Source organism: Mobula birostris, chromosome 13 (genome assembly GCF_030028105.1).
Source record: "Mobula birostris isolate sMobBir1 chromosome 13, sMobBir1.hap1, whole genome shotgun sequence".
NCBI lineage: Eukaryota > Metazoa > Chordata > Chondrichthyes > Myliobatiformes > Myliobatidae > Mobula > Mobula birostris.
The window spans coordinates 11715015-11742884 of record NC_092382.1 but is presented as its reverse complement, the minus strand read 5'-3'; the positions used below and the strand labels follow the sequence as shown (position 1 = coordinate 11742884).

The window sequence follows — 27870 nt, the reverse complement described above, 5'->3', positions numbered from 1 at the left end:
ATTGTTAAATGAGATATTGCCCAGCACAATTGGCTATCACATTTCCTGTAGGCTAACAGGAATAAAACACGTTTAATATAAAATTGAAAGTAAAGTGCAGGAAACTCGGTACATCGGATTGGATCTGTGTAAAGAGAAACTGTGGAAGACCCAATATCAGAACTGGGTCTGTTCAAGATGCTGCCTGATCTGCTGAACGGTTCTAGCGTTTTCTCTTTTTTCTTCAAATGATGCACAACTATTGACCGATCACAAGATGTTTGTGAAGGCCTGAACAAAGTTGCACAGATGTAATGCCAATATTCATTAGCTTTCTCTTTAACCTAATACGGGGATAATGCAGTCAATGCACACAACATCCTCCCCATCCCAATATCAATCTACTATTTCTGCTTCCAAGCCTCCTTCCGACAAAGATTAACACAGCGGACATTTGGTAACGTTGAAGCTAAAATCGTAATGGCTGTCTTTACCCAGCACGTGCTGTATTCAGTAAATCCTCTGGTAGTTCATCTGGTCCCAAACACTGATTTCATACATAACTCTGTGAGGCAAAATACGTCACAATGAAGACAAGGGCAGACGAGAGATTGTCGATATATAATCATTGATGGGACACAGGTTGGACAGAGATTGAACAAGATGGTTGATATATATCATTGAGGTGGTGGGATACAGGCTGGACAGTGATTATCCCAGATGGGCAGGGAATTGATTTGAGTTTATTACTTACATTCTTCATATGCATGAGTAAAAATCTTTAATTTACGTTTCCGACTAAATATGCAATGTGCAATTTATAGTAATTTATAATAAATTCTATGTACAACAATATAACATAGAAATACGATTTTGTCAGCATTAATTAATGAGTCTGATGACCTGGCAGCAGAAGCTGTCCCGGAGTCTGTTGGTCCTGACTTTTATGTTGCGGTACCGTTTCCCAGATGGTAGCAGCAGGAACAGTTTGTGGTTGGGGTGACTGGGGTCCCCAATGGTCTGAGGGGAAAGAGGAGCTGTTTTGCTTTTTTCACCACACAGAGCCGTCTCTATGTCCTGAGGAGACTGAAGTCCTTTAACATCTGTCGGACGATGCTGAGAATGTTCTACGAGTCTGTGGCATGCCATCTTGGACAATGTCTCCCATCCACTACATAAGGTACTAATTGGGCACAGGCGTACATTCAGCCAGAGACTCATTCCACCGAGATGCAGCACAGAGCGTCATAGGAAGTCATTCCTGCCTGTGGCCATCAAACTTTACACTCCTCCCTTGGAGGGTCAGACACCCTGAGCCAATAGGCTGGTCCTGGACTTATTTCCGTCTGGCATAACTTACATATTATTATCTAATTATTTATGGTTTTATATTGTTATATTTATGCTCTATTCTTGGTTGGTGCAACTGTAACGAAACCCAAATTCCCTCGGGATCAATAAAGTATGTTTATCTATCTGTCTATCTATCTATCTATCTATCTATTAGCAGATTGGAGCTGTGGGTGGCGACACAGTCATGGGAGTACAGAGAGTAAAGGAAGGGGCCAAGGAGACAACCCTATGGGGTGGGTGTGTGTGCTGAGGGTCAGAGAGACAGAGGTGAGGAAGTCCACTGTTACCACCTGCCGGCGATCTGGCAGGAAGTCCAGGATCCAGCTGCACAAGGCAGGGAGTTCGGCAGCAGCGGGAGACGGGTCAGCGGGGGCAACGCCCTCTCCTCTGGTCCGCCTCCGCTATTGGGTGTGAGCAGGGATTGACATCGCTTCGCACCAATGGGAATAGCGAAGCTGGGCAATCTGTTCAATTCCGTTCAATCCCTCCGTTGACTGTGGGAGGGGGGAGGTGGCACGTACTTTGCAGCTCAACCGTTAAACCGAAAAAGCTCGAGAACAGCAGCGCGTGTGGACATATTGCACCCTGCACGTGACAGCAGATTCAATGTGGGAGCCCATGTGTCACGTCAGGCGCGTGCGGTCGGCATTGTGACGTCACGGGTGGGGAGCGCTTCCAACTGAAAACACCATTCGTTTCTTATGATTTGAAACAAGAAATCTAATTAATGTTTCATGACTGAATCCAGTGTTGTGTGATGTAAATTCGCTTCTCTATGTCAGGCCGTCCCGTGTTGTTGGTGGAGTGGGCAGCGTTGCGTTTGTCTCGAGTTGGGTCACCAAACCACAACTGTTTCTGGGCAACACACACAAAATACTGGAGGAACTCAGCAGTCCGGACAGCATCCTGCCGAAGGGTCCCCGCCCGAAACGCCCACTGTACCATCTTACATAGATGCTGCCCAGCCTGCAGAGTTCCTCCAGCATTTTGTGTGTGTTCCTTGGAATTCCAGCATTTGCAGACTTTCTCTTGTTTGTGAAATGTTTCGAGGAGGACATTCCAGACTGATCTGGCTTGGGATGTCTTCACTCAATGCAGTATCTTGTTGTTTAGTATTTTCATAAACAACTGTTCTTTTTAATTAATGCGAAACAGAATTGCCAATGGAGCCTACACAGTGTATTAGCAAAAACAAAAAACGATCGCTCGTCCCTGCAGTCTCTGTCTCCTGGTAAACTAAACGCCCTGACAATGTGGACCATACGTACCCCTTCCTCTCAAAGTCAGGGAATCATTCAGACGGCTGATCGCTGAGAAGAATTATACTTGTTGGTCTTTAAAGTTCGCCCAGAGTCGACTGGATGGTGTTGATAGGGAGTTCGGGGTGTCCCAGTGAAAGAACCAGACGTCCGAGCTCTCTGTGTTGTCTCTCCGGCCTCCGGCCAGTGGTCCAGATGCTGTATCGTTCGGGCGGCGATCTCAGCATTGTTGAGATCGGGAGCCGCTTGCATTGGGAAAGAGTCGGGACCGAGCTCGGCTGGAGGCTGCGGGCTCTCCGGTCTTGCAAACCCGGATTTAGCTTTGCTTCCGAGCCCGGGCTATGAGATCATTTAGTTGTGGTTCTCCAAACGGGTTTGGGGTGAAGGGGATCTGTCTGTGTGTGTGGGTAAAAGGTTATGGGTGGACGTGTGCTTGTGGGGAGAGTGGTGAGAACGGTGCGGAACCGTAGGTGGTGAGGTGGGGTGACGATGTTGTTAGTGGGAGAGATCGGACATTCCATGACCCTGGAGGAATGGGACCCCGGACAAATTACGTTGTGAACCAGGGAGAATCTGGTCCTTGGCTCAGACAGCTCAACTCGCGTGTCCTTTCAGGAAGCAACAATTCTAACTTGCTCACACGTTAATGTCTAAACTTGCCGTTGAAGTTTTGTTTGTTACAGAGCCCCAGAGTCCAGAGACATCTGTCACGGTCATGGGCTGCGAGTGCAGATTGAGAAGGGGTGGGGAGGGGTCAGTGACCTCTGCATCAGAGACGGACACGGGTTTGGATCCGGTGGCATATCAGGGGTTTGCAAAGGGAGAGAGAGTTTTAACCAGCAAAGCACGGTCAGGGGTGGAGGGGTAAAAGAGCTGCCGAATACATCGTTTCGATTTTTAAAATATATAATCTCACAGTTGGTGACTAAAGAAGAGGCTCGTTGACGGAGGATGCCTGGGGGTGAGCAAGTCAGACACGGTATCAGGAGAGCGACAGTGACTTGATTAGGCAGTCGCCTTAAGTGAGGAGTTTGTGTGGAGATGCAGCTTCCCTGGAGGTGGAGGAAAGAGGACACACCAACAGGTGGAACCAGCTATGGGAAGACATGGTTTGTCAGGTCTGACGACGAGCTGAATTACCATAACCTTCAGACTGAATCAGAAAACCATTCTGAGGGTATTTGAAATGTCAGAAGCAGGGGAGATGTGATCACATGTGCAGAGGGCAGGGGTTGTGTCTCCATCTGACCCTCAGTGAGATGGTTCAAGTTACAATGTGCAAGGATGAAAGGTCAGCGTTTGGGAACGGATTTAATCACTGATTCTATCTCAGTGAGAGGGTTAGTTTTGCTGTAAGGAACCAACATTAATGGAAGACACAGGAACTTCATCAATTGCCTGTTGTTACCTTGACAGAAACAGGTATTCACAGTGGTGACAAAGGGCTGCAGTCAGGTTTATTTCAGGTTGGAGAGGGGTGTAGAGTTTTAAAATCAATGTCTTGTGGTGCCACTATTGCTAATTTGTCATGTCTGGAGTGGTGGATCACACAGCACGGTAACAGGCCTTTGGCCGGCCATACCTGTTCTGACCATCCACTCACTGTCTACACTGGTCCCATTTATCAGCACTTGGTTCATTGCCGACTGTATCTCGGCAGTTTCAATGCTCATCCACTTCGCAAATGTTGAGAAGGGACCTGCCTCCATCACCTCGGGCTGTGAGTTCCAGATTTCAGCTACCTTCTGAGTGAAACATCTCTTCCTCAGATCTCCTTAAACCTCTTCACCCTCTGTTTAAATCTCTGTCCTCTGATCAGTGGCACCTCTGTCCCAGGATCGGGGCCTGTATGGGCATCAGTGAGGCCTTTGATACGGTTCAGCACTGTAAGTTGCTGTGGAAAGTCAGATCACATGGGATCCAGGGAGAGCTGGCTGACTGGATGCACAGTTGTCTTGATGGTAGGAAGCAGACAGTGATGGTGGGAGGCTGTTTATTGGACGCGAGTCCTGTGGCTAGTGGTGTCCCCAGGGTTACACCCATTGCTTTTGTTATTCATTGCTATTTAATTATATTTGTATTTGCACAGTTTGCTGTCCTCTAAGCTTGCCTGATCTTTCACTGATCCCGTTATACCTATTATTCCATAGATTTGCCGAGTATGTCTGCTTGAAAAAAGAATCTCAGGGTTGAATATGGTGACATGTTTGCTGTTGTATGCTGGGGCAGTAGGCTGAGGGTAGCAGACACCAACAGAATCAACAAACTCATTCGTAAGGCCAGTGATGTTGTGGGGTTGGAACTGGACTCTCTGATCTGAAAAGAGGATGCTGTCCAAGTTGCATGCCATCTTGGACAATGTCTCCCATCCACTCTACACAATGGACTGGTTGGGCACAGGGGTACATTCAGCCAGAGACTCATTCACCGAGATGCAACACAGAGCGTCATAGGAAGTCATTCCTGCCTGTGACCATCAAACTTTACAACTCCTCCCTTGGAGGGTCAGACACCCTGAGCCAATAGGCTGGTCCTGGACTTATTTCCTGGCATAATTTACATATTACTATTTATGGTTTTATTACTATTTAATTATTTATGGTGCAACTGTAACGAAAACCAATTTCCCCCGGGATCAATAAAGTATGACTGTGACCATGACTATATATGTACTCGGATTATAAAATTTACTTTGAAATTTGAATATTGCTGCTTTTCACAATAATTTGATTTAGAATGTACGGGGTACAGCTAGCAAGTTTGCAGCAAATAAGTTCAAGCAATCACTTTCTTTGAAGGATTGTGAGTATAAACAGTCCCCTCCATTTCTTTATCCACAATCAGCCCTCCCCTCCACTTACTGCTGCAACACGCTGTAAGGTTTAACTGCTGAGGCTAATGTAACGGCTTCTCTGTAATGTTAACTGCTGAGGTAATGGTTTCTCTGTAGCAGCAATGTTTTTTGTTTTACTATTACTATTACTTACTTTATTGTTGCCAAACAATTGATACCAGAGCGTACGATCATCGCAGCGATATTTCATTCTGCGCTTCGCGCTGGGTTATAACGGGTGACTATCCAATGGGAGAAATGTTATTCTGTCTTGTGATTTTGCAAGCAGTTGTTTTTGCGGGCTTTTGCGAGACAGAGAGGGAGAGATGAAGAGAGAAGCCGCAAATGGAGAAATCTGGCAAACCGCCGGACGGGGTGGACTCCGAGCGGGGGTCCGAAGGTCGGCGACGCTCGGAGGAGAACCAGTGGTGGGCGGCAGTCGTGAGCTCCAACGATGGTGCACAGACTGTTTAATAACATTGGCGCCTTTTTCTTTCTTTTAGATTTTGTTTCTCTACTAACCACATAGTCAAAGTAAGAGTTATAAAGCTTAATCATTCAATCGCAAATTGTGCACTGACTGATAGTTTGCGTTGTGGGTACATTACACAGCATCCACACAAACGTGATTACCCATTCTGGCGGGGACGCAGGCTGAATCCCCGAGACGAACGCGAGCTGAGCGAGCCTGAGCGTTATATTGCCTTCCCTCTCCAACCGGTCTTCACTCTCACCCACATATTTGACAATCATTCAGAGGGAAAGGTGAGATATTTTAAGGGAATCTGAAGGGGAATTCTTCAATAAAAGTTTGGTGATAGTGCAGAATGAGCTGCCAGTGAGAGTGGTGGATTTGGGTTCAATTTAGACACTAAATGAAATGTGGTTGTGGACATGGATAGGAGGTGTATGAAGGCTATGGCGCTGGTAGTTGGAACTAGGCAGTAAAAGCAAACAAAAAAACAGGTCATCATTGACTAGAAGGGCTGAATGTCTGCTTCTGTGCTACTGAGCTCTGTGACTCTAATAATATTCTGATTTGTAATTTCCACAGTCAGTGCTTTGCTGCTAATGAATGAACCCAGAAATTTACAGAATGGGTGAAGAGGCTGCCCAGTGACTGTTCCTGTGCTCACCGTCACTGGGATGTCCCATCACTGAGCAGATATTGTGTTCTCCGTTCTCTTTCACTCAGTCTGTCACACAACAAGCTGATTGTTTACAGGAAATCACAGAACTCACGGAGAAGGGAAGCCCGACAGAGGATTCCCCGCTCTTCCTCAGCCTGGTGACGGGGAAAGGCTCCCAGTCCCAGGGAGTGATATCGGAATCCTTTGTGAAAATGAGGACTGGGTTGGCAAAGTTGGACAAAATGCTGAAAGAAGGTCTGGAGCTCGGTATTGTAAAACAACACACTGAACCGAAAGCCACATTGAAACATTGTAGACTGAACAATGTTATAGAACACAGACATAGAACATAAATCAGTATTTATCTTCAACCCACAATGTTCTTAGCTCCCTGAAAGTTTGCCAAGTAAATTAGTCTTCATATGGCCAACAAGACTAATCTACAACGTACACACAGTGTCCGTGTCCCTCTTCTTTCCTCACATTCACGAGCCTATTGAAGAGTCTCTGAAATCTTCCTACTGTAGTCTCTACCTCCACCCCAGGTGCTCATTCCAGGCACCAACATATCTGTGTAAAATAACTCGCCTTTCACACGGAGGTTGCCTTTCTCCTTTGAACTCCACCCTCTAACATTGCATGCATGCCCTCTGGTATTAGACGTTTCAATCCCTTTAAAGAGATACTGTCTGCCTACTCTATCTATACCTCTCATAATCTTATAAACCTCTATCAGATTTCCTCTAAGTCTCCACCGCTCCAGAGACAACAACCTAAATTTGTCCAACCACATGTTCTCTAATCCAGGCAACATCCTCGTAAACCTCTTCTGCAAACTCTTCAACTCCCAAACTTCCTCCCTAGAATGGGGCAATCAGAACTGTGCACAATACTCCAGATGTGGCCCAACTAGAGTTTTATATGGTGGAACATAACTCCCTGACTTTTGAACTCAGTGCCTTGACTAATAAAGGCAAAGATGCCATTTGCCTTCTTAGCCACTCTATCAATCTGTGTAGCCACTTTCAAAGAGCTATAAATGGATCCCAAGATCTTCTGCTCATTACTCCTGTTAAGGGTCTTGCATTTACCAATGTACTGGATCTTTACATTTGACCTACCGCAGTGGAACACTTCACATTTGGCCAGGTTAAACTCCATCTGCCATTTCTCTGCCCATATGTGCAAATCATTTACAGGATATCCCACTGCATTCTTTGACTGTCATCTATTCTGCTCACACCCATGTACATTTACAACCGGGATGTTTATATACATCACAGACGGCAGAGGTCCCAGTACAGATCCCTGTGGAACACCACTAAGCAGAGACCTCCAGCTAGAATCAATCCCTCCAACCACCACCCTCTGTCTTCAACGGGCAAGCCAATTCTGAATCCAATTCACCATTAATGCCATGAACCTTAATCTTCTGGATGAGCCTCCCATGTGGGACATTGTCAAAAGCCTCACCAGAATGAGTGTCAACAACATCCAGAACTCGACCTTCGTCAATCATCCTCGTCACATCATTAATAAAATCAATCAAGTTAATAGGACACAATTTGCTCCAAACAAACCCATGCTGGCTCCTCCTAATAAAGCTATGGTTTTTCCAAATACACACAAATACTAACCCTATCACTGACTGTGTATAACTTCCAGGAGTATCCCTGGTTCCTTTCTTGAATATTGGATCAATATTGGCTGCTCACCAATCCTCTAGAACCTTGCCTGTGTCAGGTAGGGTACAAACATTTTGTTATTGGCCCCAGCAATCTGTTCACGTCCCTCTGTCAATAACCTGGGGTATATCGCATCAGGCCCAGGAACATATCCACCTTAATGCTATTTAAGAGACACAACACTACCTTCTCCTGTACTTCTACGTACCCGAGCATGTTAATACACTTTACACTGATCTCCACATCCTCCACGTCCTTGTCTTTGGTAAATATTGATGTAAAGGATTCGTTATGAATCTTACCCAATCCTTCACATCCAACCAAATGTTCACCTCCCCCTTTATCTTTGAGTGGTCCCACATCTAGTGGGGTACCGCAAGGCTCAGTGCTGGGACCCCAGTTGTTTACAATATATATTAATGACTTGGATGAGGGAATTAAGTGCAGCATCTCCAAGTTTGAGGATGACACGAAGCTGGGTGGCAGTGTTAGCTGTGAGGAGGATGCTAAGAGGATGCAGGGTGACTTGGATAGGTTGGGTGAGTGGGCAAATTCATGGCAGATGCAATTTAATGTGGATAAATGTGAAGTTATCCACTTTGGTGGCAAAAACAGGAAAACAGATTATTATCTGAATGGTGGCTGATTAGGAAAAGGGGAGGTGCAACGAGACCTGGGTGTCATTATACACCAGTCATTGAAAGTGGGCATGCAGGTACAGCAGGCGGTGAAAAAGGCGAATGGTATGCTGGCATTTATAGCGAGAGGATTCGAGTACAGGAGCAGGGAGGTACTACTGCAGTTGTACAAGGCCTTGGTGAGACCACACCTGGAGTATTGTGTGCAGTTTTGGTCCCCTAATCTGAGGAAAGACATCCTTGCCATAGAGGGAGTACAAAGAAGGTTCACCACATTGATTCCTGGGATGGCATGACTTTCATATTATGAAAGACTGGATGAACTAGGCTTATACTCATTGGAATTTAGAAGATTGAGGGGGGATCTGATTGAAACGTATAAAATCCTAAAGGGATTGGACAGGCTGGATGCAGGAAGATTGTTCCCGATGTTGGGGAAGTCCAGAATGAGGGGTCACAGTTTGAGGATAAAGGGGAAGCCTTTTAGGACCGAGATGAGGAAAATCTTCTTCACACAGAGAGTGGTGAATCTGTGGAATTCTCTGCCACAGGAAACAGTTGAGGCCAGTTCATTGGCTATATTTAAGAGGGAGTTAGATATGGCCCTTGTGGCTAGGGGGATCAGGGGGAATGGAGGGAAGGCTGGTGCAGGGTTCTGAGTTGGATGATCAGCCATGATCATACTGAATGACAGCACAGGCTCGAAGGGCCGAATGGCCTACTCCTGCACCTATTTTCTATGTATGTTTCTATGTATCTCCTGTGTTATCCTTTTGCTCCAGATGTATGTATAGAATGTTTTGAGATTCTCTTTCATCATATTTGCCAAGGATATTTTTATGGTGCGCCCTGGCTTTCCTAATTCCACTCTAGTTTTTTTTTTCCCCCGGCTTCTTAATAATCCTCCAAGTCTCTGTTTCATTTTAGCTTCCTAAACTTTACCTACTTTTCCTTCTTATTCTGGACGACATTCATCACCTCCTTCGACGTCCACAGTTCTCTTACCTTGCCATCCTTGTTTGGCCTTCTGACTGGAACATACCTGTCCTGTACTTTGTGTAGTTAGACTTCAAACACTTTCCACATGTCGGATGTTGATACCCGGAAACATCTGATCCCAGTTAACTCTCCCTAGTTCCTGCCTAATGCTCTCATAATTTGTCCTTTTCCAGTTTAATACTCTCCGCAGGGTCCATGCTTATCCTGATAGAGACATAGAAATCTACAGCACATTACAGGCTCTTCAGCTCACCATGTTGTACCGACCATGAAACCTACTCTAGAAACTGCCTAGAATTTCCCTGAAGCATAGCTCTTTATTTTTCTAAGTTCCACATGTACCTACTGGAGAGTCTCTTATCCACTTCTACCACCGTCGCTGGCAGTGCATTCCGCATGCACACCTCTCTCTGTGTGAAAAACTGATCTCTGACATCTCCCTAGTATCTACTACCTACTTCCAAACACCTTAAAACTATGCCCCTCCTGTTAGTCATTTCAGCCTGGGTAAAAGCTTTTGGTTATCCACATGGTGAATGCCTCTCATCGACAGCTATCTTGAAACTTCATGTGTGGTGTTCACTGTTCGTTCAGCTGGCCGGGCTCATTACCCAACACTAGATGCAGTACAGACCCTCCACTTGTTGGACAACATACATATTGACTGAAGATGCTGCTAACAAATTCTGCAGCATCTAATCCACTTACACTAACCAAGTCCCAGTTTATAATTGTTTGTTGGTTCGTTATTTGCCATGTCAAATGATGTAGGTCATAATGGTCTTTCCATGAATGTGATTGCTCAGAAAATCTTTTTTTCTGCAGAGATGGTTTGCCATTGCCACCTGCTGGGCAGTGACTTTTCATGATGGGTGGCCCCCAGGATCAACACTCTTTAGAGATTGTCTGACCGATGTCAGAACTTGTGACATGCACCGGCATCTCGCATGACCACCTACCACTTACTCCCATGGCTTCAAGTGACCCTGATCGGGGTGGGGGCGAGGGATTGTGCTAAGTAGGTGCTACGCCTTGCCCAAAGTGACATACAGGCTAGTGGAGAGAAGGAGCGCCGTCAAATTCTCCCTTCCAAAGTGAATCACTCCACACCTTTTCAGTTTGAACTCCATCTGGCACTACTCAGCCCTGTTCAGCATCCTGTCAATGTCCTGTTGTAACCTCTGACAATCGTTTGCAGTATCCACAACTCTACCAATCCCCATATCATTTTAAACTTACTATCTCACCCTTCCACTTTCTCAACAAGCCATTTATTAAAAACAACACTAAGAGCAGGTGATCCCCGAAGAGATCTCTGCAGTGCACCACGGCTCAACATGCTTCAGGGAGAAAATACTCTCTAGATAATTCTCCTCTGCCTTCTGTAGACAAAAGCCAATTCAGAATCCACCAGCCAACTTTCCCTGGATAGCATGCCTTCCGAAACAGCCTATCATGGTGAACCGTATCAAATGCCTTATTAAAATACATTTATACCAGATCAACTTTCCTGCCTTTATCAATGTGCTTTGTCACATCCTGACAGAATTCAACCCGGCTCGTGAGACATGACTTGCCCCTCACAAAGCCTTACTGACTTTCCCAAATCAGGTTATGCTTCCCCATTCTCATAAATCATGTCTCTAAGATCCTTCGCCAATAGTTTGCCCACCATCTAGGTAAGATTCACTGGACTATAATTTCCACAGTTATCCCTGCTCCCTTTCCTGAACAAATCAATAATACTTTCCACACTCCAATCCTATGGCACTACTTCTCTGGCTACTGATAATGCAAAGAACATCTCCAAGGGAGCTGCAATCTCTTCCCTCGCTTCGCGCAGTAACCTGGGGTATATCCCGACCACACAAAAGGACTTAAATATCCTGATGTTTCTCAGAAGTTCCAACATATCCTCTTTCTTAACCTCGACACCTCAGCCCGTTTGTCGCTGACCTCACAAACGTCAAGCTCGCTCTCACTGGTGAATACTGAAGTAGAGTTTTCATTAAGGCCCGGCCCTACCTCCCCCGATTCTAGGCGCACGTTTCGCCTTGTATCCCTGACCAGTTCTACTCTCACTGTAATCATCCTCTTCATCAAATATATCTAGAATGTCTTGGGGGGTTTCCTTAATCGTGGTTGCTATGTCCTTCTGAGACCGTTTCTATCACTCCTAATTCCATTCTTCAGTTCGTCTCTGTCTGCCTTGTAACTCGACCCCTGTCTGATCCTTGCTTCCTGAAACTTAAATCAGCTTCTTTCTCCCTCTTGATGAGATGTTCTACATCTCTCGTCACCCACCTGACGTTCACCCGACCATCCTTTCCCTGCTTCAGTGGGACAAACCGATCCCGGACGCACGCAAGCGCTGCCTAAAATACCTCCACCTTTCCATGTGCATTTCCCAGAGGACATCCGTTCCTGATTTTAGCTCTGAGCTTCCAGCCTGATAGGATCACGATTCCACTCACCCAGTTAATCAGTTTGGGTACTAACAGGGGCTGCGGGGATGTAATGGGGCAGTGGGATTACTTTGGGGGCAGATACGGGTTGTGGGATTGGTGCATTTTCCCCGTTTACGAAAGAAGGCTGCTGGAACAAAATGAATCACACTAAAATGTCAATCTTATGATATATTGCAAAAGTCTTTGGTTTGTATTATTTCATAAATAGTTAATGTGTACTATCGAGCTAAATTAAGACCACACAGCAATCACTCTCTCTCTCCATCTTGCAGCTCCCCCTAGCGGTCCAAACCCGCATTACCGAGCTCTCACCCACACTTCCCTTGACCTCAAGACCACGGAATCCCCGAGCCCACGAGCACCGCTCATCCCACCAGTGCCGGAAATCCGGGGCTCCCACCATCCCTGCCACCGGTGACCCCATTTTTCAGCCCCACGAAGGTGATATCCAACTATCCCGCCCCTCCTCACGGCCCCTTCGGCCTCAGAACCCTGTCGCTGAGCTCCTTGGACAAAAGACTGAGATAGTTACGAAAGGCCACACAGGAAGTTGGAGTGTTTTGCGCAGCGGGACTGGAGGCCAGGCTACGCTGTGTCTTCCTAATGAAGGTAGAAGGGAGGGCAGAGGTTGTGGTGGAGAAGAAGACGTGTTCCAGGGTATGGGCGACTACAGCCCGGGCCACACCCTCTTCCTCCCAGACTCTACACGATCTCCAAGTCCGGTCTGGCTGCAGGCTGTCCTGAGCTCCGTTTGGAACTCCAGTCTGGACCAGAAGATGGCTACGTCCCCGGAGGTGTGCTCCCCGGGACCTTCCGCCTCCTGCCTCAGCCAAGGAGACCGTTCCGCTCGAGAAGCGCAGGGAGGATGATCGCTGTGGAGAGGGGGAGTGACGGGCAGGTCGGAGGAGGGACGGGAGGATGCGGTGCAGATGGGAAGAAACGCAGGGGAAGATATCAAGATATTTAACATTTTCATCAGATTGATTGCGATAATATGGCAGGTGCGCATGCGGCTGTTCATTAGGGCGGGTTTATAGACCGAAGCACTCTCGCCGCGGGCTTTCAACAGCTCAGGGGTTTCGTCTCGGGTGGGTTCGGATCGTAACCTCCACACTGTAAGTTCCACAGCGTGTCTCATTTCTAACATGACTCAATACAAGCGTTTCAGCAGACTACTCCGCGCATACGTAGCAGGAGGCGGGTCGATGTGGTCACAGAGACGGGAGGGAGGTAGGAGGAACGCGGAAGGGAGGGTGGTTGTTCTGAAGACGGGATGGGAAATGGAGATTGCGGATACGGTGTGGGAAGGAGTGGTCAAGGAAGGGAGTGGTCAGTTAGATGGGAAACATTGAATGTTCTGGAGGAATTTAAGAATGGTGGTTTTGCAATCCCAGAATGCCCTGCGTGAGAGAAATCAGTCTGATCCCTCAGGGTTCGCAAGACTTTTCCCTGACTCACACTTTCCCACCCTTCCTCATCCCAATCTCTCTCTCTACACCTAGTCTGCCTATCTTCCTCGCCCCGCCCTTTTATCTCCAGTCTCTCTGTAATACAGTTTCTCACTCCTGCACCAGTCTCTAAAAACTGTCTCTCTCGCTCCCGCATTCAATCTTCCCCGATTCACTCTCCAATAGGTCTCTGTCTTTCCTCTGCCCACTTCATCCAGCCCTCCACTAATACTTTCTCTCCCCGGTCTCTCGCTCTCATCCTCTCTGCAGTCTCTTTCCCACGTCTTTCACTCTTAAGAGTTACCCAGTGGTTAAGCGTGAGCTTTCAAGGGCGACATCCCCTCGATCTCGGCAGAGTAGGTGTCGACAAAAGTCCAACGCCTGGCTCAAAGCTGGAAACCTCTTCCCAGAAAGAGTAGTTCCTTGTGACAATACAGGACCAGGCGCTTAACACATAAAATACCAAAGATACACTATAAAAGACTAACACATTCAAGACGACAAAAGCAGAAACTGCCCGGAGGAACCAGAAACTATCCAACACACACCACAATCCCCTGACAGTTCACTACAATCTGGTTACTTACACCGGCAGAATCAAGTGGCACGCATCATTCACTAAAATCTTGCTTGAAAGTGCTAGCTCAGGAAAGATGCCATACATCACTATAAATTAATCCTGATCTAGTTTCAGAGTCGGGACTCTGCAATTATATTACCACTGATTTATTATTGGAGATAGAGAAATGCACAATGTCCGCCCGGATATGACATTACAGGACAAACATTCAAAAACAATTTACTTAATAGGTACAGCAACTCCGAACTCACACAACATACAAAATTCAATTAGTGAAAACTCCAGAAATATGCGAGATTGAAAGAGGACATTGAAAGACTCTGGTACATGAACAGTGTGTGCATGGTCTCAACAGTCATATCTACAAACAACAGGAATTCTGCAGATGCTGGAAATTCAAGCAACACACATCAAAGTTGCTGGTGAACGCAGCAGGCCAGGCAGCATATCTAGGAAGAGGTACAGTCGACGTTTCAGGCCGAGACCCTTCATCAGGACTAACTGAAGGAAGAGTTAGGGATTTGAAAGTTGGAGGGGGAGGGGGAGATTCATATCTACAACTGGTTTCAGCCCAAAGTCACTGCACAATGTCATTAAACAATTAGGCCCACCCGGCAATATTTATGTAAATCTCCAGAAAGCCCCAATCCTGAACACCACGAGAATAGTCCGAAAGTTCCTTGTAAACGAAAACGAGTGTGCTTGTCTTTGCCCTTACCGCAAGTTTGACCAGATTTAGTTGAGAAAGAGAATTAAATAACAAAGGAGCTTCAACATGCAGTTTTGTTCAATAAAAATGTATTTGAAATCAGGAAGTGAGATGACATTCTTTCCCTGAAACACAGTCGGCACTGGGCTTTTTTCACAGAATTCTGCACAATTCTGACCCTAATGCACGTGTTATGTAGTGTTAAACATTTCCCCATTACAGGTTTATCTAATGCGAAGGGTAAATGCGAGGTTTACTGTAAGCTCGCTCAGACTGTTCATTTTTTTCCTTTTCATTCTGATGCAAAATACTAAAGTAACGAATGATATTCATTTCTGCCGATGTGGTCCTGAACGTCCTCAGACCCGGACCCGCTCTGTCATCATCGAGAAGGAGGCGGCGCGGTGACGTCAGCGGGAACGTGGTGAGTAAATAATAACACCAGTTGGGATGAGTCTCATAATGTGTAGGAGATGGAGTTCGCGGGCTGCGGGTGCCGAGGGGTCTGTTCCCAGCTTGTGTCTCTCTCGGACTCGGAACCTGATTTACCTTCGCCGCTGCCACGTTCCCTCCGATTACTTGTCAAGTTGAAAACACTCCGACTACCACTGAGGAGAGCTTAGATATTCTGTTTATTAATTAGTTGAACAATTGACGTGAGCGGATATTTCGCTGCGCGGATGAACTGCTCTCTGAACTTGGACTGGGTTACCCCATAAATAAACGTGTTTGTGCAGCAACTTAACAGCATGAGCATGTATCCGATGTGTTGAAATATGTATTCCGAATCGCTGTAATTATTCTGATCCAATCCGGCAATGGTGTTATAGAGGAATTCGGCAACACTCACCGACCACAGGATGATGAAGCTTCCGGAGATGGTGAGAAGTAAGATCACAGACCTCCTCCTGCTCTCCATCTCCGGGTCACTGCGGTTCTCCGCCTTGCTCTGGCCCCTCAGCCCCTTACGGACGCGACTAGTCACTAAAATGTGTCTGACTGTCAGAGCGTTGAACAGTACTATTAACACGAACGGGAGTAATGGCGTTAGAACCGTAGAAAACATCCTATATCCTTTCCACGCGAAATCCGTATAGTAGCTCAGCTTTCCAATACAGTCCCAGGGTATATTGTCGATCACTTTCGCAGGACCATATCTGAAGAAATTTGGCACGTTTTTAAAACAGAGCAGAACGGCCGTTGTTGTCAGAATCGCGCTGGCGGTTTTCCCGGTGCAATATTTTGTTTTCTGCTTCTGACAACAGATGGCGACAAACCGATCAAACGTAAAAGTGACGGTGAACCAGACAGAACAGTCTGTGGCTGCCGTTCTCAGGACAGTAATCATACTGCATACAGGGGTGATGTCCAGGAAAGTCCCGGGGAAGTAGTAATAACTGACCCGCCACAGTAGGACATCAAAAATGATGGTTAGTAGATCTGCGGTTGCCATGGCTACCAGATAGCGAGTGGTGCAGGTGGCGAGGCCGCACTTTCCCCGGGACAGGATCACCATCGCCACTAGGTTCACTGGGGAAGCATGAAAATGAATAAGGGAATTACTGTCTCGCCGATCCGCTGGTCACGAGCAGGTTTTCGCAGGAGGAATTGTCAACCGATGCCGAGGGGACTTTGTGTGAATCAATACATATCTCCAACCACAAGGATTTCGATAAGCGTTTGGCTACCTCGGTAACTTTCTCTGTGGCTGTGATTGCCGCGTTCCCGTCACCTATGTACGCCACACTCCCCATACAGCAAAGCCCCGCTCTCCAGCCTCTGTCAATTACAAAGTTCAAATCAAATTTACTCCCGCCGTTCGCAAATCTGTGTCTCCACCGGGACTCCCCGTTTATCACCCGCACACAGGAGCCCCGCTTATTTCGCTGCTTTTGAATTCAGCAGCTACTCTTGGCCGGGGCCCAGTTACACTATCTCAAAATATCCGATCAGAAAGTTCCAATTCTTGTACTAAAGATTCTGTCTGACCTGTTTAATTTTTCAAGTATTTTACACATTAGTGCTTTAATCATCAAAAACAACTAGATACTACAAAACATTTGCCTCTTTTGGGTATGCTCCAAATTACCGAAGCATTATTCTAAATGTTCCAATCCTCATTGCTCCAGAGCGGAGTATTGTATGCATTCCGTCTGACTTCCAGCTGACACCGCTGGGCTGACCCTTAACTCCCTCTTCACCATGGAAAGCAGGGCGTTGAACAAACCCCACACTAAAACCCGCACAGATCCTATTTGAATTCTCGAAACTCTCGATGGTTCGGTGTCTAACTCACAAAAGATGTCTAACGTTCTCCCCTAATGTGGGATCCGCTTCCCACGTTACTTTCAAACGTACCAATCTCTTAAAAAAACAGCACAATATCTTCAAATCTGAACTTGAAGCTTGTTACACTATTGGCAGCGAATAACACCAAGTAGCCCTTAATGGTGCTGACCGGTGTTTATTGTGACAGAGGACTTACATTGATAAATCAAAGCCGCCTGCCATGAATCCATCTCCCCGATCTTCCACTCTACATCTGTTTCACCTGCCGGTTTAATTTCTGCCGGGGATTAAACGGGAAGGGAACTTCTGAACGAACACGAAGTTTTGTCGCAATGTGCACCGCACTCGCTGATACACCGGCATCAGGTCGCTGTCGGTAACTAAACGTGTCCAGACACCGCGCACACGGAACTGCGAATGTAAGTTCGTCTCTGTTCTTACCAGGAACACCAATAACGGCAATGACCATGAAATATATCTTTCTCGCACGGTAAAATGTGTCAAGCATGTTGAGTGAGATTCAGCCTGTCTTCCAGCTGCCCGCGATCTCACTGAAGAAACTCTGAGCTGATGAATTTCCACGGTCATTCATTTATACCCGCTCCAGCACACTAATATTCAATACTACACGAGGCTGACGTGTCTTCCAACAGCTGGGGTAAAAATAAACATGATGTAATTCAGATAAAATCCCAATTGTGATGAAGTATGCATAGCTTCACACGCAATTGCCAAATCTGAAAGACGAAGAAATGACGTTTCGACAAGTCAGTGACTGCCGTTGTGAAGCACTCTCTATCTCACCTCTCGGTTTCATTAGCGTTATTGTTGATCTCGCCTATTCCTGGGCTCCACAGACGTTGTCACCAATGTTGTACCTCATCGGTTCCTCTGTTTCACCTTGGAAATTGCCTCAGTTGTCGATCTTGCAGCAGAAATATGAAGAAGACGATGCAGTTTGCATGTTCCTGTAATGTTGTGAAGAACCTGCAGCGTCCAGGTTCACGAAGATACTGAACGCATGCAAACCATGAATCAAATTAATTGACGCTTTGTCGAGCACCTCAGCGGCATTCGCAAAAAGCGTCATTTCCCGATTGCCAATCATATCAATACCAATCCAATTTCCATTCCGACATATCGATTCTTGGCCTCATCCTCTGCCATGGTGAACCCATTCTCATCTGGAACCAGCAAAACCTCATATTCCGGCTCGTTAACCTACGATCTGATGGGCTGAACATTGATTTCTCCAACCCGATATTGTTCCCTTCCCTCTGTCTCATTTCTCAACTGACATCATACCTCTTCCCGAACTGCCCATCACCTCCCCGGTACCTCCCATTCCCTTTCCCACATGATCCACTTTCACACTCTATCAGATTCCTTCTCCTCCAGCCCTTTGCCCTTTCCTCTTATCAGCTCCCAGCCTCTCATATCCGTCCTCTGCCCGACCGATCTGGGTTCATCGATCTTCTATCTTTCTGAGTGAGAAGGTCAAAATGACTCTTTCGGACGACATCTACCAGGTAGCCCATGGAGTGATCCAGCGCTACGCTGGCTCCGAGAAGATTCTGGAAGATTTGATGGCTCGGACGGCCTCGGTGCGAAGAAACTTCCAGACGGTGCGCAACCTGATCTTTGACAGCGTTTATCCGTTTAAAACGTCCATTAATCGCCGATAATGGCGTAGAAGAATATTGAGAGATCGTGACTGAGACTGAGAATGCAGAAGCCGAGCGTGAGTGTCAGCGCCGACCGCCTGCCTTTTTATCGCCGATGGAAAAGTTGCGGCCTTTAGTTGTGTTGTTCGTTGTGACAGGCGCGTAGGCCTCTATATCGTGTGGTGCTCCTGCCTGTCGATGAATATCGGTGATATTGGAGGATGGTACCGTGGTTCTGCGATTATGATTTGTACTTTTTCAGACTTGTTTTTTTTTATGTTGTATTTTTTCTCTATCGCCCTTTCCTTTACCGTTCTGCTGTGCGAGGGTGTGTTTTTTTTCGCGGGTTGATGATGCGGATGCCATTGTTTTTGTCCGGGGGGGGCGGGGTAGGGTGGGTTTGATGTTTCTCTCTGGTGACTTTCGTGTTATTTAATTGTATCTGGCTATCTGGAGAAATGCAAATTTCAGAGTTCGATATGGATACATGCTTTGACCTATGAGCAGATCCGGATTCACCAATCATCTCCCAGCTTGTAGATCTGCCGTCACCATGGCTACCAGGTGGAGAGCGCCGCAGGCGAAGAGGCCACGTCGTATCTTCACCAGGACAGGATCACAATCGCCATTGACTTAACTGAGAAAGAAGAATTATGAATTTATAAATTATTGTCTATCCGCTTTGCGGGTCTTAGCGCATGCATTTGTGGGTGGAGACGGTGAGTGGGCTTGGTGGCGAGGTGTTAAGAGCAAGGAGGTGATGCTGAGGCTTTATAAGGCACTGGTGAGGCCTCACCTTGAGTATTGTGAACAGTTTTGGGCCCCTCGTCTTAGAAAAGATGAGCTAGCATTAGACAGGGTCCAGAAGAGGTTCACAAAGATGATTCCAGGAATAAAAGGGTTATCATATGAGGAACCTTTGATGGCTCTGGGTCTGTACTCGCTGGAATTCAGAAGGATGGAGGTGGGGTGGGGGGCATCTCATTGAAACCTTTTGAATGCTGAAATCCCTAGACAGAGTAGATGGGGAAAGCATGTTTCCCATGTTGGGAGAGTCTAGGAAAAAAAGGCACAGCCCCAGGATCGAGGGGAACATTTTGAAAACAGAGATACAGAGCAATTTCCTTAGCTAAAGGGGTGGTGAATTGGTGGAATTTGTTGCCACATACAACTATGGAGGCCAGGTCGTACGGTGTTTTTTTAGGCAGAGAATGTATGATAAGTTCTTAGTTGAACACGGCATCACAAGTTACGGTGAGAAGGCCGGGAACTGGGGTTGAAGATCAGTAAAACAAATGGTTCAGCCATGATTGAATTGCGGAGAAGACTCGACGGGCCAGATGACCTAATTCTGCTCCCATGTCCCATTGTCTGTAGAAGATTGCTGTAGGCTACACCGGAGCATGGGCAGGACGGAGAGCTGAGATGCCACATGGAGTTCAACCCGAAAATGTGTAAATAGATTCACTCTTGAAGGTGGGATTTGAAAGCAGAATACAGGGTTAGTGCCTGGAATCTCAGCACTGTGGATGGACAGAGCCTTTGGACCCCACGTCCATAGATCTCTCAAAGTTTCCGCCCAGTCCGGCAAGGTGGTTGCAATGACCGTCAGCGCCAGTAAGTAATTATAGGATTCTTTTTCCAAATATACTTCTTTCTTCTTTTGAACTCGATCGATTGTAGACTGCGGTTTCCCTTTAGAGATTTATTTTGGGGCCGACTGGAAGACATGGCGATTCTGTGAACTCTTAGTGGATTTGGTGTGGAGTACAGATAGGGTTTCGTTGACAGTATACTGTGAGTCAATTGCTAATAGCGGGTCATTAGCCCTTGTTCAACCCCATTATTCTGCACCGAATAACGTGTCAAGCAAGATTAAATTCGTCGAGCATGAGAGCGTCAAACGAACGCATGTTCAGTGCCGTCTGCAGCCGTTTGACCGCCCTCACTCTCGGTGCTGCTCGGGGGAAGGTGAACGAGTTTTGGGTCCAACACTGCAAGTTCGATCGCCTTGGCGTTCGTATCTGTGGACACACCTTAGGCTGCGATGTGATGTTTAATATCCTCAGCATTGAAACTGCTTTACTATTTTCGTTATTTAATCGAGGCGCTTCGGCTCGGAACTGTATCTGCTGCTGTAGTGCAGATACAGTTGAACTGACTGAGTCGATGGCTGTGGCGGCAGACATCGGGTCCTGGATAGGGTTCACTCACCTCGGCGGATCGTGGATGTAGATTTGCTTTCGGGCACTCTGCGATTTGATGTCTGATATTCTATGTGTTATTTGTTAGCTTTTTGTTATTTGCGCAGCTTGTTCGTTCACACGTTTAATGGTCTTGTTCCGTGTGTGTGATTTTTCTTTCTTACTGTGTTTCCTTGCTTTGTGGGTGCGTTCAAGAAGACGAATCTCAAGTTTGTATGCTGTATTCACACTTTGATAATAAAGGTACTCTGAATTATGAACACATTTGGAGGAATGTTAACAAGGCGTGCAGGCCTTCGTTAGTAGAGAACCGATCACAAACGTATTGAGATAATCATCCAGTTTTGTAAAAGAGTGGTTAGACCACACTTGGGATACTGTGTTCAGTTCTGTTCGCTTCATTATAGGAAGGAGATGGAAAGGGTAAAGTGGGTGAAGAACAGATTTACCAGGATAGCAAACGTATGACTCGGCCGCATGTTGTGACGGAGGAAGATTAAGTGCGAGCTGCTGGACATTATGAACCCACCTAAAATAAATGATGAATTGCAGTTTATACTAGAGTGATATAGAACCGAGCAGACCAAGAATTCACAATGGGTGACGACAATGAGATGATGAGACATGGGAACAGAATTAGGACATCGATTCTGCTCCACAATTCAATCATGGCTGGTCTTTTTCCCCCTCCTCAACCCCATTTCCCGGCTTTCTTCCCCTAACCTTTGATGCCGTGTCCAATCAAGAACCGATCAATCACTGCCTTAAGTACACCCGATGACCTGGCCTCCACAGCTGCATGTGGCAATAAATTCTACAAATTCACCACCCTCCAGCAAAATAAATTTCTCCGCGTCTCTGTTTCAAAAAGATGCCCCTCTATCCTGAGGCAGTGTCCTCTTATTCCAGACTTTCCCACCATGGGAAGCATCTCTCTCACAGTTCTCTCTCACTTGGACAACAAAGGCACTTATGTCAGAATGCTGTAGATTGATTTCAGTTCAGCGTTCAATACCATCATCCCGCAGAGACTAGTGGAGAAACTGTCGCTGCTTGGCCTTAACACTGCCATGTGTCGCTGGATTCTGGATTTCTTGACAGAGAGACCACAGTCAGTCCGTGTTGGCAGGAACATCTCTGACTCCATCACACTGAGCACTGGATCCCCACAAGGCTGTGTGCTTAGCCCACTGCTGTTTACACTGCTAACGCATGACTGTGCAGCCAGATTCAAGGAGAACCTGATCATTAAATTTGCTGATGATACCACAGTGGTGGGTCTCATCAGCAAAAATGATGAAACAACGTACAGGGAGGAGGTCAAACGCCTAGAGATGGTGCAGTGATAACAACTTGATGCTTAATGTCACCAAAACCAAGGAGATGATCGTCGATTTCAGACGGTCTCAGCCTGAGCACACACCCTTCAGCATCAGCGGCTCCACTGCGGAGAGAGTGGAAAACGTCGAGTTCCTTGGGGTGCAGATCTCGGACAGTCTCACCTGGGCCAGGAACACCACTGGGATTGTGAAACGGTCCCAGCAGAGATTGCACTTTCTGAGGAAGCTTAAACAAGCATCACTCCCCACTAACATCTTAACTACATTCTACAGAGGCGTGGTTGAGAGTGTGCTGACCTTTAGCATCACAACCTGGTACTCCAGCTGCAGTGCTGTCGACAAAAAAGCCTTGCAGAGGGTGGTTAGGGGAGCAGAGAAGGTTATTGGGGTCTCCCTACCTTCTGTCCAAGACCTCTTTCAGAGTCGATGCCTCCAGAAAACACGGTACATCATTAAGACCCCTCACACCCTCTCCATGAACTGTTTGTTCTTCTGCCATCAGGCAAACGTTACAGGAGCATCAAAACTAAAAGCACAAGGCTACTAAACAGCGTCCTCCCACAGCCAGTCAGACTGCTAAATAGCTGCTCTACCTGACTCTGCTTTGGACACTTTTAACTTGCACTGGACACTTATAACTGATTTTAACTGACATGTGGCTGTTGTGTTTTACTATTTATTGTTATGTTTATTATTTAGTGTTGTGTTTGTTATGTTATGATTGCACTGCTCCTGGGAAACGCTGTCTCATTCTGCCCTGCAGAGCTGATGTACGGTTAGAATGACAATAAAGTTGTTTGAATCTTTGAATTTTGAATCCTTTCCACGTCTATTCTCTCTAGGCCTTTCAAAATTCAAAAAGGTTGAATGAGAACCCCCCACGGCCCGCCCTTGTCTTTCTAAATTCGACCGAGTACAGACCCAGAGCCATCAAACAATGGAGCTAAGACTCTGGCTGGCCAGATTTGGAGTGGGACTGTGTTGGTGAATGTGAACCACACTGCCTGCCAGGTGTCCATCCCGATAAGCCGGTGACAAGACACATCCACTCCCAGAAAATGAACAGGATAGACACAGTGATACTGGTCACTGGCTGCGCAGTAACTAAACACACTGATGTCCAGGGGATCTTAATGGAACAGCGTCAGGTGATACCGGGAAATATCACTGGGATTCTTTTCCACAAGCAAAACTCTCCCGGGTTCACAAACTGTCCAGTCACCTGTGTCACACACAGATCAGCCTCCTGATTACACACTGCTCAATCCCCTGGATCACATATTATCTGTCCGCTGTGTCAAAGTGTCCGGTCCCCTGGGTCACAAATTGACCATTACCTCTAATCTCACACTGTCCGGTCCCCTGCGTCACAGACTGAACATTGCCTTGAGTCACACATTGTCCTGTCCCCAGGGTAACACACAGATCAGCCACCGGATTACAAACAGTGGAATTCCCTGGGCAACATCCTCTCCGTACGCTTTGACATACAGTGTGCTGTACCCTAGATCACAGACTGACCATTGCCTTGACACACGCACTGTCCAGTCCCGTGAGGAATCTTTCCATCACAGTGACATCCATCCTGTGCCCTACCTACGTGTATGAACATCTCCAGGTAATCGTGCATCTGTACCCTTGGTCACCTCCCTGTTCTGCAATACTTTTCAGGTCCCTACAATTTACCATGCAACTCCTGTCCTGTTTAACTTTACAAGGTGATCCCATTCCTTGGAGCACTTTCCACGTTCGCCTCGTCTCCATGTAAATTTACATAACCCCATTTTCCAACAATTTTAATTCCATCTGCAAACTAATGAACGACAATTATTTTATCTACCAAACCTTTAATATAAAGAGTAAACAGTGGCCATAGCACGCATTCACACCTCTGGGCACAAGCCTCCAAACTGAATAGCACTCTAATATTAACCCATTGATTCCTTCCACCTCGCCCGTTCCATATCCAATTGTCTGGCTTGCACGCAAGGACATGAATCTCAGTGTTATATATGGTGACATACATGCACTTTGATGATAAATTCAGTGAACTTTAAACTTTTAATACTCTAAATATTACAGGTAGACAATGCGTGGAGTCACAGTTAGCCTATAGTCATTAGCACAGAATACAGACGCAGAGACATCTTCTGACAGGTTTATAAACTGTTGGTTGGGCCAGTTGGGATAACGTGTGCGGTCCTGGTAACAATACTACAGGAAGGATGTATTAGTACTGGAGAGATTGCAGATTGAAAATTTCAATTACAAAAGATTGAATCGGCTGAGAACGTTTTCTGATTCAGAGAGAATCATTTTCCTCCATAGATGCTGCCTGACCTACTGAGTTCCTCCATCATTTTGCTTGTTACTCGCTCTAGTTCCCTTCTTGAAACTCCACGGCGTTCACTTTAATCCTACTCACCAATGCCATTACATTGTCCCAATAGCCTTCTTTGATTCTATGTTTCTCTTCTGCTCTTTTGTATTTCCAGTGCCAGATCAGTATTGAAGCTCCTTGAATGTCCACAACACAGACATTCATTGAGGTATTAAAACACTGAAGCAGACAATTTACAATTATCTGTCTCCTGATCCTCAGCTATTCCCAACGCTGGCAATGTTCTCAGCTCGGCTACAGAAAGCAGATTTCAGAAACACACCTGAACCTCATCACCTTCGCACAGCAGTCAAGAAAACAAGGCGGGTGTTGATAGCTATCTTTCCAAAACCTGAAATGCCGTGTTATCACACAATCTCTGAAATCCCGGAAATGCTCCAATCATCTGTCTCCGAATTTTATAAATGAAAGTTGTAGGTGTCTTTGCCCTGTGTGCAACAAACCCTGAACCTGGATCTTTATGTAACAAACAACTCCGCTGTCACATTCCAGGCTGTCTTTCGCTCACAACAACCTGATTCAGGGTCTCCGGCTCCTTTCACTCAGGTGAATCTTTACCTGGTGAGCGGAGTCATTCGACCATTACTGGTGTCAGGTCCCTGCGCTGGAACTGTTGGACTGATCGATTACACAAAGCTGCTTTACCAGTTCGATCAATGACACTAAGGAGCTGGTGGTAGACCTGAGGAGAGCTAAGGCACCGGTGACCCCTGTTTCCATCCAGGGGGTCAGTGTGGACATGGTGGAGGATTACAAATACCTGGCGATACGAATTGACAATAAACTGGACTGGTCAAAGAACACTGAGGCTGTCTACAAGAAGGGACAGGCCGTCTCTATTTCCTGAGGAGACTGAGGTCCTTTAACATCTGCCGGACGATGCTGAGGATGTTCTACGAGTCTGTGGTAGCCAGTGCTACCATGTTTGCTGTTGTGTGCTGGGGCAGCAGGCTGAGGGTAGCAGACACCAACAGAATCAACAAAATCATTCGTAAGGTCAGTGATGTTGTGGGGTTGGAACTGGACTCTCTCACGGTGGCGTCTGAAAAGAGGATGCTGTCTAAGTTGCATGCCATCTTGGTTAATGTCTCCCATCCACTACATAATGTACTGGTTGGGCTCAGGAGTACATTCAGCTAGAGACTCATTCCACTGAGATGCAACACAGAGCGGCATAGGAAGTCATTCGTGCCTGCGGCCATCAAACTTTACAACTCCTCCCTTAGGGGGTCAGACACATTGAGCCAGTAGGCTGGTCCTGGACTTATTTCATAATTTACTGGCATAATTTACATATTACTATTTAACTATATATGGTTCTATTACTAGTTATTATTTATGGTACAACTGTAACGAAAAACAATTTCCCCCGAAATCTATAAAGTACGACTATGACTATATCTATGACTTGATGAAACTTTTCTCTGTTCTGTTAGCGCCTGTGTAAGTTTCTTCATCTGAACTATTGTGCACCAACAGGGCAGAAGTTTAATTATAAAGATCCCAGTGAACATACCTGTAGCCATTCTGATTCTGACTGACGATTGTGATTGTCGTCGTCTGTTTACACTCTGGTCGCGATGCAGGACAGCTCCACCTGCTGGTGATGCCCTGAATTACACACAACAAGCAGACAGAGAGTCAGAGAGAGTAGGATTACTTTGGAAATGTGACAGTATCGCCATTCTCTGTATCAGAGCATCAGCTTGCTTACGGACCAAATATTCCCTGTTCGCATTAACTACCACACCACGTCTGTATGTCTGTCCACTGTTATTTGGCGAATCCTACTGACAGAGTTACAGAGCAATAAAGCACAGACACAGACCCTTCAGCCCAATGAGACAATGCTGACCACAGTGCCCACAGAGTTGGTTCCAATTTCCTGTGTTGGGCCCATTTCCCTCCTGGCCTCTTCATTGCATCTTCACATCCCAACTGCTACTAGAATTATATAATTGCGCCTGCCTCATCCACTTCCTCTGGCAGGTCCCTCCACATCATCACCAGCCTCTGCATGGAACCGTTGCTGCTCGTGTTGGTTTTACTATCTGTTTACCACTCCTCTGCCCTTTCAGATCCTCTATAAGCTACGATATGCTTCACCGTACGTACCATCTACTAATTTTGTGTCATCCGCGAACTTACTGGTCCAAGCCTTGTGCACTTGCATTCAAATCATTGCTATCAAATTACGAATATTAAATGTCCCATCTTGTAGCTTTGTGGTACACCACTAGTTACCTGCTTCCATTCTGAGGAGAAACCTTCAACCACCACTCTTTGCTTGCTACCTTCAAGTCAATTTTTAAATCCATCTAACTTTCTCTCTCTGTACCGCATGGGACCTTATCTTCCAGACCAAGCTGTCATGAGGCATCTTGCCAAAGGCTTTACTGTAGTTCAATGTACAACATCCACTCCCCCACCCTCATTGACAATCATCTTCAGAAACACAACTTTTATTATTATTATTGTATTATTGAACACAACTTTCCATATGGTGACTCCTGATCAGTCTCTGTTGAACCAAGTGTTGGTAGATATTCTGTGTGTGACTGGTCCATATTGTAGAAAATTATATCCGGCACCTCCCCTTCCATTTTCTCCACTTACCATCAAAAAGGCAAAATGGCAACCCGTAATAAGATTATGCTTCTCCAAATGCTGTCCCCAAGTATCTGTCCCAAGGGTTGGCCCACTCCTGATGTAGAATCCACAGGATTAAACCCATTTAGTTTATTAAATTACGGAACAACATTTGACAGCCTCTGTGGCCAGAGAGAATACAATGATCATTGTCAATGCCCCGTAACCTCCTACCTCACTTCCTCTAGTAACGTGGTGTTTATTGGTAGATTCAACAGCAACTCTTTCTTAACATTGTCATG

General features: G+C 46.2%; 1 protein-coding gene across 12 annotated transcripts in view; it reads right to left on the bottom strand.

Annotated features, from left to right (window-relative positions):
- LOC140208368 (NACHT, LRR and PYD domains-containing protein 3-like) overlaps positions 1-27870 on the bottom strand; it is a 111096-nt gene that overhangs the window by 60853 nt on the left and 22373 nt on the right. For 7 of the 12 annotated variants that reach the window (XM_072276985.1, XM_072276980.1, XM_072276987.1 and 4 more), the window contains 2 exons: positions 26496-26590; positions 15091-19671 (listed from right to left, as the gene is read on the bottom strand). Coding sequence is in view for 1 of the 12 variants with exons in the window: in XM_072276976.1 (XP_072133077.1) it covers positions 883-1200 (318 nt within the window). In the remaining 11 variants the exon portion in view is untranslated. Of the gene's footprint in view, positions 1-882; positions 1778-15090; positions 19672-26495; positions 26591-27870 lie in introns of those variants that run through there. The other 5 variants (XM_072276986.1, XM_072276984.1, XM_072276981.1 and 2 more) reach the window with 4 other exon arrangements.